The 18,347-nt window shown below is 38.7% G+C and overlaps 1 protein-coding gene across 2 annotated transcripts in view; it reads left to right on the top strand.

Moving 5' to 3' along the window:
- LOC125451215 (homer protein homolog 1-like) overlaps positions 1-17,993 on the top strand; it is an 89,016-nt gene extending 71,023 nt beyond the window's left edge. Inside the window, exon 8 of one of the 2 annotated variants that reach the window (XM_059644824.1) lies at positions 13,964-17,993. In XM_059644824.1, the coding sequence (XP_059500807.1) occupies positions 13,964-14,152 (189 nt within the window). In that variant the 3' untranslated portion in view covers positions 14,153-17,993. The remainder of the gene's footprint in view (positions 1-13,963) is intronic. The other variant, XM_048528085.2, reaches the window with a different exon arrangement.
- Positions 17,994-18,347: the final 354 nt, after the last annotated feature.

Raw genomic sequence — 18,347 nt, 5'->3', positions numbered from 1 at the left:
TGTCTGTTGGGACATGCTCAAAAAAGAAACCACAGGGTGCTTCAGTAGTATCGTGATTATTTTGAGACTGAGTGGAAACTTAATGTGAGTGATTTTTGCACCTCACCATTGCTGTCAGCCCAATGATCTCCTCCCCTATCCTCAACACTGCAGTACCACCCCCACCCACCCTGTCATTCTAACTGGCTTCCCAATCCTTAGCACTGTACCTTGCCTCCCTCTTGCCTGGTACCCTATTTCACAACCATACCTGTTAACTCCCATTCGTTACCATTGGGCTGCAGCTGTCAAAGTGGCTGTCTGTAATTCTAGATCTCTTTACGTATCAGCATACAACAGCTGACCGCTGTGTAAAGGGGACATGATTTGCCTTTGGCTGTAACTTCAGTGCTGTGAGAGCTGTCACAAATGAAATGTGGCTCTGCATTTCTGAGGGCGATCTGGTCAGAAACAGCTGTCAAAAATGTAGAGTGCACTTTTTCTTCATTTTTAAAAAACAAAATGGCGTGGCAGTCTGAGATTGCCACTGCCACTCCTTTGAAATTCTGGCTCCAATGAGGTTAAATAATTTCTCATGATTTAAATAGATAACTTGCAGTTGATCAGAGTAGAAAATATCAAAATGGGGAACTGAGCTCTGGTAAGAAGTGACAGCTACAACTATTTTTGTGTTTCTTCATCTGTCATCAATCTGCACCAAAGTTGATAAGTTCTGTCTCATTTCCTCACTTATTGTAGAAAATAAGTTTATCATCTAAACAAATGCCAGATTTTGTTCAGTGCATTTGTGGCTTCATGCTTGAATGATATTGTTTTAGATCTTCTGTTTTAAGATCAATTTATCAAAAGATTGGCTTCAATTGATGTTCATGGACTGTTGAACTGAATGTCCTCTAGTCCTTTAGAGGAGAATTAACTTCCAATGTATCTGTTTTGGGAGAATCTTCATTTATGTTAGCTAATAATTTATTTACAGCTATCTTGATCTAACTGATATAGAAATTTGCTTTTATTTAAATTGAGGCAGCTTAAAGCAGAAAAAGGAGGAGGAGGGTACAGCAGAATGTAATTGGTCCAAATCACATGTTGCAAATTGATAATTAAACTGGTTACTCTTAAGGATGCTAAATGTATATTTTTGCTATGTCAATGTGAATCCCTGTGAAGGCTTTGATATTGGATATTTTGAATTCAATATCTTAATTATAGGAAAGACCACTGCATTTTTCTTGAGGCAAAATCGCACCTTTGCTTTAAACGTGCCTTCTTTTGATCTAGCAACTCTGCTGATGGCCATCAGCAGTAATAGAATACAATTCTAACACACTCGTAACCTTGAAGCCTGGCATATTTACCACTCTAATCACTTGGCTTGACAATAGTGGTAATCGTAATTCAATGCAGAATGCAGGCAAACCAGCAGGCATTCCTAAAAATGAGATGTCAGTTTCTGTAGTAGCTTCACAAAGCTATTTGTATGCCCAGCAGTAAGCAACAATCCCATAACTAGTGGTAAAATTTATGCTTTGCAAGCCTACCCTATCCACCACCATTCCCAACTGCATAATTATGCAACTCCCTAGAGGAGGAGCCCTCACAAATATCCCCACTCAATGATTGGGGAGGCTAGCATATTGATGCTAAAGACAAGACTGAAGCATTTGTAGATGTTTTTAACTGGAGGAATTTGAGGGCCCTCTGGCAGAGGTTCCCAATATCACAGCCTTCAGCAAATTCAGTTCATTCCATGTGATGGAGGAACAGGTGAAGATATTGAAGAGTAAGGCTATTGGGCCCTGACCATATTCTAGTGATGGTACTAAAGACTTGTGCCCTAGAGTTAGCTATATCATAGCCAAGCTGTTCCAGTGAGTTACGATACTGACTCCTTCAATTTTTTTTTTATTCACTCATTCACAAAGTGATGGTTGTTGACTGACTCTGCTATCAAGTGCCAGTAACCAGTTAACTGATGCTCAGTTTGTTCTGCCAGGTCAATATCACGCTTTTGGTCCAAACATGGACAAAAGGACTGAGCTCGTGGAAAAGTACAATTGACTGCCTCAGACATCAACGAGTCCTAGCAACCTTTGTCACTGGGAATCAAGAGAAAAAGCTCCTCTTGGAGTTATGCCTAACCCAAACAGTGGTTGTGGTTAAAGCTCAATCACCTGAGCTCCAGGATGTCACTGCAGGCGTTCCTCAACCTGTTGTTAGAGACTAAATAATTTCCAACTGCTTCATCCACAAGCTTACCTATATCACAAGGTCAGAAGCAAGGATGTTAATTGAATGGCCTATGTTCAGCACCATTCACCGTTCCTCTTTCTGAAACCCATGTCCAAGTGCAGAAAGGCCTGGACAGTATTCCAACTTATAGCATGAATAGTTACTTGCCACCTTTTACCCTCAGTGCTAAGTAATTATCATCTCCAAGAGTAATCTAACTTTCACCCTTTTGACAGTTGCTCTTGTTACTAATACTGAATCCCTACTGTCAACATGCTTTGGATTGCTACTGAACAGGAAACCAGCCATATACATACTCAGCCTCTGACTTGTTGTTTGTAGTCAGTGTGTTTACAGGGTGTAACTCATCATCTCTCTTTTGAAAGCCTGGCCACCATTAATAACACACAAGAGAGTGGTTCTTTTTGTTTGTGGGATATAGGCATCAGTGGCTAAGCCAGCATTTATTGCCAGTCCCTACTTGCCCAGAGGAGTGCTGAGTCCACCACAGTTCTGTGGCTGGAGATGAATTGTTGGCTGGACCAGGTGAGCAATGTCAGATCTTCTCCATGAAGGACATTAGTGAAATGAATAGGTTTTTGACAATAATTGACAATATTTACACGGTCATCAGGCTTTGTTTCTGATCGAATTTTTTTAAATTCAAGTTTCACCATCCGCCTTGGTGGAATTCAAATCATGTTCTCAACATTACATTGCTATTCAGGAAGTTTGTCACCTCCCTGGACAAAGCAGCTTGTTTTATCAGCAACCTATGTAACCCCTTTAATGTTTCGCTCCTAACATCGCTGATGCACAATGACAGCAACCTGTACTATCTACAAGACACCCTGCAACAACTGTGTTCAAAGCTCCCTTGACAGCGTCTTCTAACCTGTAATAGCAATAAGGATAAGGACCATAGCTGCATTGAAACACAAACACACTTCCCTCCAAACCGAACTTAATTCTAACTTGTGTTGTCATTCGTTTATTGTTACTGCATAACACTCTGGAACTGTGCCTATAGCACATGCATCTGGTAGTCTGAAAATAGCTTGTCACTGCCTTCTCTAAGGCAAGAGGCAATGGAAATAAATGCTGGCCTAGTCAGTGATGCCTGTGTCCCATGACTGAATTAAAAGACAAAGTAGAAGTTTTTAAATTTAAAAAAAAAACACGTGCTGGATTCTGGGGCTTCTGTCTCAGCATCAATACGTATCTCACCTTTTGTTCAAGATATTTCAATGAGATGTTCAAGTGAGTGCCTTTTCAGGCACAATTCTGACATATTTTGCAAGATTTTGATCTCATTTTGTCAGGTTTGGGTGCAAGTATTTTTTTTTGTCTTGATTTTGGAGGTTATTCTGACACCAAAGCACCCATTCATTACAAAATTCCATTCCATCAATTTCAGTTGAATGAAAATCAGATTCTGTAATGGGCAATCATATAAATTACTCTGCCAGATTATTGCCTGTTCCTGAAGATAAAACCTACTTCAAAAAGTTAAATTATGTAAGTCGCTGTTATCACTGTTGATCAGGTCAAGGAAGTCCTGGGTTAAATTGCAGAATGGCACCATGCTTACTCAAATAGAGGATAAGTTGCCAGTTAGTGCTGTATTTTTAAAATACAAAGTTGGGCAAGATGAGGTAGCACTGGTTTATGAGCCAGTATCATTTCAAAGTAGGGAGTAGATGATGGTTTAATGGTAATGACAATGGCCTGCTTATCAAGAGGCTCACGCTAATACTCCTGGATTAGTGGTTCATGGGCCACAAAGATGGCTGGTGCACTTTGAATTCAGTTAAAGTTTTCATGGTTGCCATTTCACGTTATCATCAATAGTTGTAAAAGCTTATCGTTTCACCCTTTACGTAAGAAATTGGGGTAGGAGTCTTTTGAGCCACTTTTGCCATTCAATGTGATCAGTTCCCTGTTTCTCCCAATATCCATTTGCTCACTCTGTTCTTAAAAAGTAGATCCAAATCCTTGAAAGCATAGCGATTTGGCCTCCTTCTCTTTTGTGATAGAAAATTACACTACTCTCACTGAAGAAATTTCTCTTCATCTCAGAAATCCTGACCAAGTTTTCTTTTGGAAAGAGGATAGGATGGGATGGGAAGGGAAGAGTGCTGAACGAAGTTTGAGTGTTGCAGGATTTCTAGTAAATCATTAGAGTTCTGCATAATAATAAACTTGCTATTAAAATTAAGTCATTTGGATTTGCAAAGCACGGATTCTGACAGTGGAGAGTTAATCTGCAGATTAGGGTTTTATTGCTAAGAATGCAGTGTATAAAGATTAAAAATTACTTTCTTATCTCTTTTTGTAGAGTATTATCTCCAGTGCTTGTGCTTCACCAGCTAGACTGCAGTTTAACATTAGCTCTCAAAGCCATCAAAGCTGTTAATTTCTTGGCCTCCGTAATAGAGGGAAAGAGCAGAGGCAATCATCCTCATCTTTTACTTTGTAGTTCATGGCAAGAATATCACCAGTATCTTATTTCATTATCATATGATCCTGATTGCACTCATATTCTAGCTGTGAATGTCAGAGTTAGTGATAATAGTCAGCCTGGGAGACTCTAACTGTAGTTAGAACATCAGAGTAGCACTGACTGAAGATCGAGACTCAAAAGTACTGTGGTAACTGGCTGATCACAGACAGGATCCTCAAGTTTGTGCAAGACAGCCTGACATATTGAGTAATGCCAATTCAGCATTTATCCAAAAAAATTTTGGTTTCACTCCATGCCACACTTATTATTATTCGGTCATGGGCTAGTCTAGCACTTATTGTCCATTCTTAATTGTCTTGGAGAAGGTGGTGACAATCTTCCTTCTTAAACCTAAATGGCCTTTGGGGTGTGGGTGAAAGAAATTTCAGGATTTTGACCCAAAAACTGTGACAGAAACGTGTAGCTCTCAGTCAGTTTGTGCACCTTGGAGGGTAATGTATGAATGGTAGTGTGCTCATGCGTCTATTGACCTTGTCTTTCTAGGTGGTAAAAGTGGTAAGTTTGGAAAATGCTGTTGGATAAGCCTTGAGCCATGCAGAATAATCATTGAGAGATGAAGCATAACCCATCCACACTAAATCCTTCCACACTTGCTTAATCCCAAAGTAGCAACAAATATAATTGCAGCTGCCAGTCCACTCAACATATTATAGGGCTTTTGATGCAGTTAATCGGGGAACTTAACAGCTGTCAGGGTTTTCTACAAGATGCCCCAGAAACGGGGTCTCATTGTAGTTTTGTTCTGTCTATTTCAAAGCTTTAAAAAGCCAGTGAGCTAATTGCCCAAGGAACAGAAGATAGACTTTAATTTACAGAAATGAGGTGTTGCATTTTTGTCAAGACATAAAAGGGCAGGACACACAGTTAATGGTAGGGCTCTGGGACATGCTGTCAAACAGAGGGACCTAGGGATTCAGGTACATCGCTCCTTAACAGTGGCGTCACAGGTAGACACGATGCTGAAAGAAGGTATCTGGCACACTTGTGCCAGAGCATTGAATATGGGAGTAGGGTTCTCATCTTGCAGCTATACAAGACATTAGAGAGGCCACATTTGGAGTAGGGCATACAGTCCTGGACACCCTACTATAGGGAAGGATATTATTAGCGTTGGAGGTTGAAGGTGACCTTTTATAGGGGTTTATAAAGTCATGAGAGGCGTAGATAGGGTGAATAGCCAAGGTCTTTTCCCCAGGGTAGGGAAGTCCAAAACCAAGAGGCATATTGTGTCAATGCTGTAACTTAGGTTATTCTTAGCAATTTTTCTTTCGAAGAGAAGTTTTAAGGCAAAGGTGATGATTAATCTACCATAACCACTAGAGTAAACAGCTTGAGGGGCTTTTGGTTTTATTTCCTCACAAATTGGAACAGGAGAAGCAGTCTGAATGGATGTGTTCAAAATCCCACGGAACCAGGATTTTTAGTTTTAGCTTTCAGGAGTTGCTGTTGGGGTCTTGAAGAAGCGAAGCTATTTTTTCCCTGTCTCAGTTACAATCAAAAGCTGAAGTTCTTTGTCTCCCATTCAACTCCCACAGCAGGCAATGTTTTCTGAATTTGCCTTTTGCCAAGCATGCATTTGTGGAATGTTATTATATTGGAACAGTTAGTTAGTAATAGTTACTGTATCTATTATTCCATTAAGTTTTCCAGTAGAGTTGTTATTCCAATTCCTGCTTTGTTCATCCACTAAAGTGCGAAAGAAAGTATATTTCGCTTTAAATCCGGTAGTTTAACCATTTGTCGCATCTGGAATGCAACACTCTCCTTTACCTTTTAAAGTAAGAAAATGTTAGGATCTAGGCTGTATTCTGAATATTTTGAGGGAGTTTGGTGAAAATGCAATTTTTGAGGTGAGAGGGGAAAGATTTAAAGGGGATTTTAGGGGTAACACTTCCAGAGCATGGTTTGAGAGGGCAGCTGAGGTTTCAGTTTAATGTCATCTGGAGAATTGCATCTTTAATAGTGCAGTATTTCATTGAACGTTTCAGTGTCACTATTTGGTTTTGTTGAAAAGCACTGGACTGGGACTGGAACCTAGAAACGTGTGTGTGTCAGAGGCAGGAGTGTTACTAACTGAGCCATGGCTGACACATTAAAGGATATTAAAATTATGCGTATCATTTCTTTATTTATGCTATACCAAAAATGAAATTGAATCAGCTATTTGAAATCACAATGTAGACCAAAATGCCAAATATACTAAGTATTTAGTTTAATATTGAACATGGCAATAAATTTGTTTCTCATTTCATGCTCCTCTTCAAATGAAGTTTTCTCATTCTGACACTCCTTTATTTTGCATCGGTGGAGGAGTGCCTTAGGATTTTTCTGATGTTTTCTGAATGCTCAGGCCTTGCTTTGAACTACACTATCTCAGCCCCTGCTAGGGTAGTCAGGCCTAGCTCTTAGTGTTTCCATGATAAGTACTAACGTAGTGCACAGACTCTATCTACTGCTCTCATCACACCACTACCAATTTTACTTATCTATAGCTGAACAGACTGTAAAGAGAGAGATTATAGGACTGTATAACCCCATACGAGTTAGGAGCAGAAGTTAGAAATCCAGTCCAAAAACCAAAGTTGCTGGAAAAGCTCAGTAAGTCTGGTAGCATCTGTGGAGGAGAAAACAGAGTTAAAGTTTCGGGTCCCGTGACCCTTCCTTCGAACTGTTGAGACGGGTAGTGAAATTGAGGTGAAATCCGGACCCGCAAGCCTGCTCTGCCTTTCAATAGATTCAAGAAGGCAGCTTACCCCCATCTTCTCAAGGGCAATTAGGGATGGACAATAAATACTGGCCAGCCAGTGATCCCCACATCCCACAAATGAATACAAAACAATTGCTGATTGTAACATCAAAACCACATTGCTGCTGACCCCGATAACTTTTCACCTACTGTTCTGTTTGTTCTGAATTTCACATTTCTATCCATCCTCAATAAACTTAAATTTTTGTTAGGCATGGACTTAACTTAATGACCCCTCCCCACCTCCACTGCTTTCAGACAGCCTATTTCCAAAGTACTTCAAACTGGGAAGGGAAAAATGTTCTCATATCTTCCTTAAAATGGTAACCGTTATTTTTTAAACAGTCCTTCCATTTCTGGACTCACTTAGAGGAAACACTTCCCACATGCACTTTATCAAGATTCTTCAGGATCTTGTATGCTTCGGTCAAGTCACTCCTCACGGTGGAAGTGGAAAAAGCCCAGTGTGTCCAACCTTTCCTCATAGACACCCTATCTATTCCAGGTAGCAATCTAATAACATTAACCTCCTCCAGCATATAGCCCTTCGAGCCTGCTCTGCCATTCAACATGCTCATGGTTGATCATTCGTCTCAATGCCATAGTCCTGCTTTCCCTCACCCTTTTGTCTTTAAAATCTGAAAGATCTCTTTCTTGAACATAATTCAGTGACTTGGCTTCCAGAGTCTTCACTGGTAGTTAGTTCTTTCGGTTCACTCTCCTTTGAATAAAACTTTTTTTCTTCACTTCAATCCCAAATGGTCTACCCTGTGAACTCTGTTTCCAAACTTCATAATCAGGAAAATTTCCAGCCTGTTACAATGTTGCACATTTCAGACAGATTCCTCCCTCTTCATTGGTAAACACTGGTGACTACAGCTGTAGCCAATCCAATCTACCTTCATATAACAGTTTTATCATCTGTAGTGAACCTTCACTGTACCTCTCTTGTTTTAAGTAGGGGGATTAAAACTGCACAGAACATCCCCAGGCCCTATAGAACTGCAGTAAGACATCCTTACTTTTGAACTTGTATCTGCTTGCTTTGGAGGCCGTTTGTGATACCAATCACTTTCCTGATTGCTTGCTGCACCTTTCTGTCTATTTTCATTGGTGTACAAGGACACCCAGATCCATTTGTACATCCACACTTCCCATTTTATCACCCATTCAAATAATACACTTGAACTTCAGTGTGAAAAGTAGAAAGTATAACTTCACATTTAGCTATGTAGTAGTGTATCTGTGTTTGCCTACTATCTCAACTTGTCGAAATCACTTTGAAGCCTCCTTGACCTCCCCCTCCTATATCAGCCTGGTTTTGTGTCACCAGCAAACTTGGAATTGTTCCATTATCCAGATCATTTTTTGAGAGTGTGTGTTGAACAGCTGGGGCTTAACCCTTAATGATTGTAGTACCTTATGAGTCACTACCTGCCACTTGGAATAAAACACATTTATTTCCTCTTTGAAAATTTGTTGACAGGAAATAATGTTAGTGTGGTAGGGGCTGAAACCCTCAACGTTTAAGGCCAAATGTTAGAAAATTGGGATAAAAATAGTTAGGTAGTTTTGATATGGTATGGATGTGATGGGCTGAAGAGCCTTTTTCTATGCTGTCGATCTCTATGACAATGCTAATATAGTAACCCCTATCCAAATTGCTTTAACTTTCATCATTAACTCATTATGAGGGACCTTATTAAAAACTTTCTCCAAATCCAAATGCACCGCATCCACTGGTTCTCCCTTATCTATTCTACTCGCCACATTCTCAGAATTGTTAAGCAGGATTTTCTTTTCATAAACACATGTTGGCTTTGTACAACCCCATTGATGTTTTCCAAATGCTCTGGATAAAATATTTTATAACAGCTTCTCACTATTGGTGTTAAGCTAACTGGTCTGTAATGCTCTGGTTTTTCTTCTCTCCCTTTTGAAATAAGAGAGTTATATTTGTCAACCTCAAATCTATATGAACTACTCCAGAGTGTATAGAAATTTGGAAGAAGACCACCACTGCATCCTATATTCAGTATACATCATTCAAATGTGGTTACTGTTTGACAGTCTCTACACCAGCCCCATTAGTTCTTTCTACTACTATTCCTTAACTCCACCCAAACTGATTCTACATCCTGATCTCCTGTGTCAGCCAAGTCTAAATTGCACCAATGCTATCCTTGATTAACAGTGGTACTTCTCCCCCTTTTACTTATCTTATTTTTCTTTTTGAATGTCATTTATCCCCCTTTTTCAAGCCCCAATTCTTGCCATCATGCAAGCATGAGTACCAAATCAATTTACTCACTTCAAGATGTACATTCAGTTTGTTTACCTTGTTATGAATAGTGTGTGTATGTGAGTACAGAGCCTTTAGCTTTACCCTTTTTATTACTTTTCTAATATCTAGTCTTGACTGTTGGTGTATTCTAAAGTTTATTCTCTCTGAACCTTATTGCCATTCTCTGACCTTCACTTCCCATATTACTAGTTTGCGTTCTGCTTTGTCATTACCCCTTCCTTCAGTGCTTGACCCCTTAGATTTTCCTTAGGTAGAGCTTGCATTTGGCTTGGTCCAGGGCCTAACCTCAGAACAGCCTTCCGTCTGTCCTGAAGAAGGGTAATACCCAAAACATTGACTGCTCCATTCCTCCAGATGCTGCCTGGCCTGCTGTGTTCTTCCAGCCTCCTGTTTGTCTACCTTGGATTCCAGCATCTGTGGTTTTTTTTTTGTCTCCAACTTCCATCTGTTATTAGACTAGGCATTGAATTTTAAAATTGACCTCACTGTCAGAAGGCAAAGCAATAACTACTTTTCAAGCTGAGTCAACCCTGCCTAAACGACTACAACAAAATCCACGAAAAACATCATGAAATTGAATAAGTGGCTACTGTCCACTGAAGCCTAGGTATTCTGGTTGGGGTGAAAAACCCTATATTTGACCTGGATCAGATTGAAAATTACCCATTTATCTTTGGAGTTGGAGATTCCTGGATACAGGTTTCCTGTTGCAGACCTTTCCAGGCATCAGCAAATCCAGCACTGAGGAAAACCTTTCTAGAAACCACACCCATTTTTACAGAAGTCACTATGCCACGTACTGTGATTTTAAATGTCCTGCAATACAGCCAGACATTTGATAGCTGCTGTGACAGCCAAGACAATAAGTCATTGAAGGGTTAGGGTGCCAAATGGGTGAAGGGGTTAGGAGGGTAGGATAGGGTGGCAGGGTGACTCCTTAATGAATAAATATTTAAGGTAGATTGTGGGATTTGTTGGGGGGTGGGTGTGGAGTAGAGAAGTGGTCAGGTCAATGTCGAGCAGCAGTGGGAGGTGGTAGTGTGAGGGGGATTGGAGTGTCTGCAGTGGAGGGATCATATTGACAGTGGGTGGGGGAAGAGGGTATTAGGCCAGTGAAGGTGGGATGAAGCATTGGTTTAAGTGTGGGATTGTCAGGTACAGAGGTGTGGGATGACTTTCGGGTGCGCATCTGGTAGGGGGTCATGGGTGTCAGGCCTGATAAATTAAAGGAGTTGAGTGGTTGGGGGATTCTGTATGGTCCCAATGTGTTGCCCACAGCTCTCTGGCCATCAGAGTAGCTGAGCCTAAGTTTAAGAAAAATTGTTTGAAATAAATACCAGATGTTTAACCACCACCTTCTGAAGGGCAATAAATGCTGACCTAGCCAGTGACACCCATATCCCCAAATGAATAAAAATGAAATGAAAATTGAAGCAATGGAAGCATCATTCTAAAAATATAGAGGGGAGTAAAAGATTACGGTTTGCAATCCATGATACAACGTTGAAAGGGGCATTGAGCACGTGCTTAGCATTATGACTAAATGTCAATACAGAAGTTTGCTACAGCAGTCAGGAAAGATGATAGTTGTTAATAATTGTAAAGGAAAAAGCCAGAATGGTGTTGGAAGGCCAACATTGTGCAGACTTTCTGCTAGATTTCTACAGGGGGCATAGTTACAAAGCAAAGCACGAAACTTTAAGCACTGTATGGAATCATAAAATTATACATGACACACAAGCAGAAACTTTAAACAAAGCAGGCAAAATATAGTACAAAAATTAAAATGCAATTATGTGCTTCTGTCATGTGTCTTTTCTTTTGAAGTAGTCAAATGCCTACACAACTTGGCAGAGGACTATCATTAGGTTCAAGCAAAATTGTAGTGCAAAGCTATTTGGCTTGTAGTTATTGAAAGATTACTTAAAAAAGAATTGCAAAAAATTGGCTGGCATTTTCATTGGCTTCTGGCACCAAGATCTCATTGCTACTATATGCCTGCCAAAACCATTCATATTCTTTGGAATATTTGCAAGTAAACAGAGGATGCTATAAGATGTGAAAACTAACATATTGATTTCCATTGTTGATTGCCATGCATTTCCTGAGTACTTTGAAGTATACTTTGATCCAAATAATTGGGAATGGGAGATTTGGTGATTTGCAATTTGTTTTTGATTTGTTTGCAAGGAGCAGCAGATACATAACATTTCATGAATCTTTAATAACGATTAAAAATATAGGTAGACCACTAACCTTTTGGTTCATTTTTATTGGAAGGGGGTAAAATGCTTTTTGAGCAATGGGAATATAGAACAATTCTTCTTGAGTTCTCTGCCTGAAGGCAAGTCACAAGACCACTCCAGCTGGAATGGGAATCAGACCCCATGGTATTAGCACAAATCTGATCCATATTTGCTATCCAACCATCTGACCCTCCTGATTCCAAGGAGCCCAAGTTACTGTGGCACATGCAACTGCCACATTCTTTCTATATGCAACATGTCAAGATTGCTCAGAATCTTAGAGAATCCCTATAGTGTGAAAAGATGTCATTTGGCCCATTGAGTCTGCACTGACCCTCCGAAGAACATCCCACCCTATCCTCACAACACCACATTTACCTTGCCCATCTAACTTATACATTCCTGGGCACTGCAAGGCAATTTAGTGTGGCCAATCCACCTTACATGCATGTTTTGGACTGTGGGAGAAAACCGGAGCACCATGCAGACACGGGGAGAATGTGCAAACTTCACACAGTCAACCAAGGCTAGAATTGAACCCACACCCCGAGCCCTGTGAGGCAGCAGCACTATCCACTGAGTCACTATGCTGCCTGATATGTTACAGTAAAGTCACCCCTTACTCTTCTAACCTCCAGCAGGTACAAGCCTAGCCTGACTGACCTTTCCTCATAACTATCTACATACCTCTACAAAAGTTACTATCTGTACTGGCCTTATTAATTGTAAGAATATTTGAATGTTGATGTGAAAAATCCTTTTATGTCACAATTAGCTCAATTAATTGTGTTAATTGTGCTATGACTGTATACCTTCCCCCTTTTGAGTCTGTCGATGCAGCCATGCCCTGCTGCAGACAGCCGTGGCTGCACAGTCTGGGTTCACATCCATTGAAGTAGATCTCAGGGATAGTAAGGACTGTCAGTGCTGGAGTCAAAGGTCACACAGTGGGGAGCTGAAGGAACACAGCAGGCCAGGCAGCATCAGAGGAGCAGGAAAGCTGATGTTTTGGGTTGGGGCCCTTCTTCAGAAATGGGGGAGGGGAAAGGGGGCTCTGAAGTAGATCTGTTGCATTTATGAGCCCCACCCCCAACTCCAGTGCCCCAGATCTTCACAAACTTTCTACTACGTAAGGCTTAACATTCCAGTCAGCCAGTATAACCTAGCTGTGAAAATTATCAGTATGAAGCTGGTGGTGCCAATATATTCTAATCAGAATATGCGGGGGAAAAAAACACATTTAAATATATGTAGCTCATTTATGAATGAATTGTATGTAACTTTACATCTTGCCCACCTAAGTTGGATACCTGGCAATTTTCGTTCATTCCACTTGCTTTAGGAAAAAGAATGTCTGGAATGTCGATTTAATTTGGATTGACCATCCAAAGAAATATGATCTGTGAGAAGATGGTGTTAATATCACTGGACTAGTAATCCAGGGCCCCTGGATAATGCTTTGGTGAAATAGATTTGAATCCCAGCTTGGCAGCATGTAGAATTTTAAAAAATGAGTTATAAAGCCAGAGTTTAAAAAAAGACAAGTCTCAGTAATGTTCCACAACATTGATTGTTGAAAAACCTGTGTTGTTCACTGATGTCCTTTAGGAAAGGAAGTCTGCTGCTCTTCCACAGTCTGGACTACATGTGACTGCACAGTGTGGTTGACTCTTAACTGCCCTCTGAAATGGTCAACCAAGCCATTCAGTTCTAGGGCAGTTAGGGATGGGCAACAAATGCTGGACTGATGAAACCACTGAAAGAATAACGAAAATATGATGGTTGTCACACTATTCCCATTCTTAAACTTCTTGAGTTCTGGTTGTCTGTTTACATTCAATTATTAATATTCAGAATGTAAACACGCCATGGAATGAACTAATTAATTCTTCTTTATCCTTATCTTTCTACAGGAAGTAGAAACCCGCAATCGAGACTTGGTGGAGCAATTGGCAGACTTTGAGCAACGTCTGGAGAAGAATCAGAATGAGCAAGGGGTCTTCCGCAATAACTTAAAAACACTTCTAGAAATTCTAGATGGGAAAATTTTTGAACTAACAGAATTACGAGATAACTTGGCAAAGTTAATAGAAGGTAGCTAAAATGAGAACCTCTGCATCAGCTTTGTCATCCAAATACAATACATATAAAGGCCAGATTGAAATCTATCTTTCTTCACAGTGGAAGGAATATTGTTGGCTCCCTGTAGCATTCAATATCGACAAAAGATTTGCTTTGCGCTCTTTATTTAGAGTTTTATACCCATTACTTAAGGAGGAGCAAACGTCTAAAGGCTAACTGCAAATGAACATTTTCCCCATATACATTCTTCTCGTTGATTGCTATGGTAAACAATTTTGTAAATTTAGTTTTTGAAACTGCCATTATTTCATGAATCTGCAACAAAATATGCTCTAGGCAACATGGAAAGATTTATGATATGACAACTAAAGCCTTTTAATTGCAAACAAATGGATTTTACTGAATCAAAGAGACAGTATCCCTTTATAAAGTTATGTAAAGGCTGTTAATAGTAACATCCACACATTGTTTGCATCTCAACCAAGTTTTATTCATTTTTGCTGTAAAATTATTAGAACAGTGAAAAGTGATGCACTGAAAGATGTATTTATTTATGGGCTCCAAAGAAATTCTTTATAAGAATGATTTTTCAATTTATTAAGAACACTAAATAGTTCTTTAACAAGGATTAGAAATGTTTGTGTGGTGTACAGTTTGATTCTGAGATATACTGTGTGGCAGATTGATAAAAGGGATGATGTCTCTTTAAATTTAATAAAAATGTCAGTTTAATATAACTGCTACCTTGTTATTTACGAAACATATGTATTGTGATTTCCAAAATAGTGCTGTTGCACTCACCATACACACATCTCAAAGTAAATTTATGAAAATCCAAAAATGAAATATTGGGCAGACATCAGTTTTTAAAGTGTGTACTATACAGCAATAATAGAATGCCACTATAATTTTAAATATGTATAATTTATTGAAATGTGTTTTATTCAGAGTATTATTTTATTGTGTTCTTAAGTAATTTATAGGTCTGTAAGCAAACCTAAGCAATGATTAATTGGTTATTTTTCACGGTATATTTGAACAGTACATTTTGGTTAAGGTTTATGAAGCTTCTTGTATCTTGGAGAATAACTTGCATTTTTAAAATGAAACTCTTGTTTCAGCGTCAATGCTATTAGGTCTGTGAATTGTCATTCTCTTAAGGCTCCAACAAATAGTTGACTTTAAAAAGCAAGAACAGGTTATAAGTGAGAAATCTATTTACTGCACATGCTGTAAGAGATGTGAACAGTAACTAAAAATGTACTAATGGATCTAAAATAATATGGTAGTCTTGGAGAATTACACTTTTGGATGTTTATCAAGCTCGCTGAGAATATATACCTAACCTTCTACCACAACCTATAAACTTCCAGTATTCAGTAATGTGCAATAATTGACAGATTAGTTAAGACTACGCTGGCATAGACCATTGAGAGAAGAGGCCTCTATTGCAAATGATCCATAACAGAAAGAGAACCAGGATGATGATAAATAATGATTGATTGATTTATTGTTACATGTACCTAAGTACAGTGAAAAGCTTTGTTTATGAGCAGTACAGGCAGATCATACTGAGCAAGGATGTACAGATCAAAAAGACTCAGAGGCATACAGGTTACATTGCATGGCGTGTATGCTAGGTGAGATCAATGTTAACAAAATCAGCATTATTTGAGGCTAGAGAGTCCACTCATCAGCCTAATAATGGCTAGGAAGAAGCTGTTCCTGAACCTGTTTATGCATGTGTTCAGGTTTCTGCATCTTCTGCCTGATGGAAGAGGTTGTGGGAGATCATTATCAGGGTGCGATGGGCCTTTGATGTTGAGAAGCCACAGAACTAAGCTGGTGAACAGAAGCAAAAATATAACTTTCAAAATGTGAATTTCTGCTAAAATTGTAGTCTAGAATAGAACTTGATTGAGCCTGCTAATGAGATAATATATATACAAAGATTTAATTATGAATGTTTATTTAAGAGAAGTTTGAAGGATAGATTTCCTAACATTGCAGTAAAACAATGTAAAATGTAATTTTTGGAAATTGTTTTTTTTCTTAGTCCCATTAAGTGATTTAATATAGCTCAACAAAGAAGGAGCTTTGTTCAGAACAGAAATGAACATTTGGCACTTCCTGGAGTTGATTATTGCTGAATGATCATTCACTTCAGGTGAAAAATAACTCCACTGCTGTTGAATCTCCTAAGAGTAAAGAATGTGGGAGATAAACGTCAAAATGTTTTGAATATAAAAAGCCCACATAACAGATCCATGGAAGTTCTCACTTCTGGACCACCCACTCATTTCAAAACAAGAGTTGGAGCAATTCCAGTTTGTTGTCATTATACTAATATGAACCGTAATTAACAAAAATGTTATTGCTTTATATACAATTATTCATATAGTAAGCTTGTTCTTAAATGGGATAATGAAATATTCATCTGCCCCCTAGTGACTTTTTGGATATCTATGTCATCTCTCATTCACTCAATTTGGGGGTCAGATCTGTTTTTCATGTTTTTAAACTTTATTGTTACACTGGGATCAGGAAATATAACAGAGCCTTGACCCAATACTGCATGCTAATAAAACAGAGGCCATTCTGTGTTTACAGTTACAATAATTACAGTCTATTTACTAGTGTAGCAAGACTTTTTGTATAACAAGTTGAAAGAGGTTTGATAAATGGGAAGAGGAGCTGCAATTTTATGTTCTATCATTTGTTAGGGCATTCTATTGCCTGATAAGCGAACAAGAACAGTACTGCATTAATTAGCATAGTTGAACATAAGTGAACCATTTCAATTGGTTTTCAGAAGATAATGCCACTGGAGTTTTCCTAGCATTTTGAGATGTAAACAATGAAATATTGTTAACACTGCAAAGTCGAGTTTCTTTTCTAATAAGTTGATTCCTGAAGAAAAGTGTTCAGTGGCGGTTCAAACTGAGATCTAATTAAAGGCTATGCCTGTCTTTGCTGACCTGTCTAATCTAAATTACATTGCACATGTATTTCCTTTCTCTTTTATACAGAAGTGTTTTGTGAACTCTCATCAAACAGTGGATTTAAACTACAGACATGCCTGCGCTTCTATAGATCCACAAAAGTCAATTTGTACTTACCAAGGCAACTTCCTGGAGATGCAGCGTGGGTGTATTTTTTGAAAGGCAGTGAAGTTAAAGTATTTTAAGACACATGAATAATCTTTGATTTGATTTTGTGTCTTAGGTTGGTAGCATCCTTTTAATTATGTTACCAAAATGTAACAGCAGTTGCATGTTGAAGTTCTGAATTAAATGGTGTTATGCTTAGACAATTCTGTATGGTGTTGACTTTGAACCAGAGTAAGTGGATAGGGATTTGAAGTACTTGGCTATTGATTTATCATCAGCTTCAGGCCCCCCATTATGACACAGAGCAGTTGTGTTTGAATGTTATAGTTGATAAATAGGTGCAAATCTAATAGTGTGCAATACAGAGCTGTCCTAATCTGAGCATGTACAGTATGGTGGGTCAATGCTCAAGGCTATTCTGTTGTTATGCCACTATTGGGTGTAACTGTATTATTTCTCAATATGTGGCTGGTCAACAGCTGTGCCAAAATTGACAAACCCAGTGTCCTTTTTACAAAAACTGTTAGTGATTCTTTTTATATGTGAATGTCTTTCCAAATATGGAGTCATTGATTTATTGCAATACTGTAATATTCTTATGGTGTGTCTTAAGGTGGATTTTATGATTTTAGAATCCATGTAAGCCCTTGTGCCAAAAGAACCTGTTTGTACTGTATTAAAAACTGCAAGATTGCAGACTCCAAATGCCGTTGGTTAATTTATATTAATTCACAATTTTTTTCAGTTTAAAATGAAGGATGAAGCACAATGGTCTCAGTATGGTTAAGCATTTCTGAAGATACTTAAATTTCAAGTGACTTCGTATTAATTTTGAAGGAGTTGCAATTAATTAAATCTTATAAAATTTTGATAGAATTCACATTTTTTAAAGAATCATTCATGGGATGTGGGCACTGCCAGCTAAACCAGCATTTATTGCCTATACCCAATTGTTCTGGTGAGCTGCTTTTTTGAACTGCCACTATGGTCTCCAATCTACATTTAGTAACATTTAATAATACAAAAATGGCCTTCCATTTCTATTGAATGTTTTTCTTTAATAATCACTTACCAACCTGAGAAATTGAATTTCGAGAGCAGCCCT

This window comes from Stegostoma tigrinum, chromosome 3 (genome assembly GCF_030684315.1).
Source record: "Stegostoma tigrinum isolate sSteTig4 chromosome 3, sSteTig4.hap1, whole genome shotgun sequence".
Classification (NCBI taxonomy): Eukaryota; Metazoa; Chordata; class Chondrichthyes; order Orectolobiformes; family Stegostomatidae; genus Stegostoma; species Stegostoma tigrinum.
The sequence above is the reverse complement of the archived record's forward strand: the minus strand, read 5'-3'. Positions and strand labels throughout refer to the sequence as shown.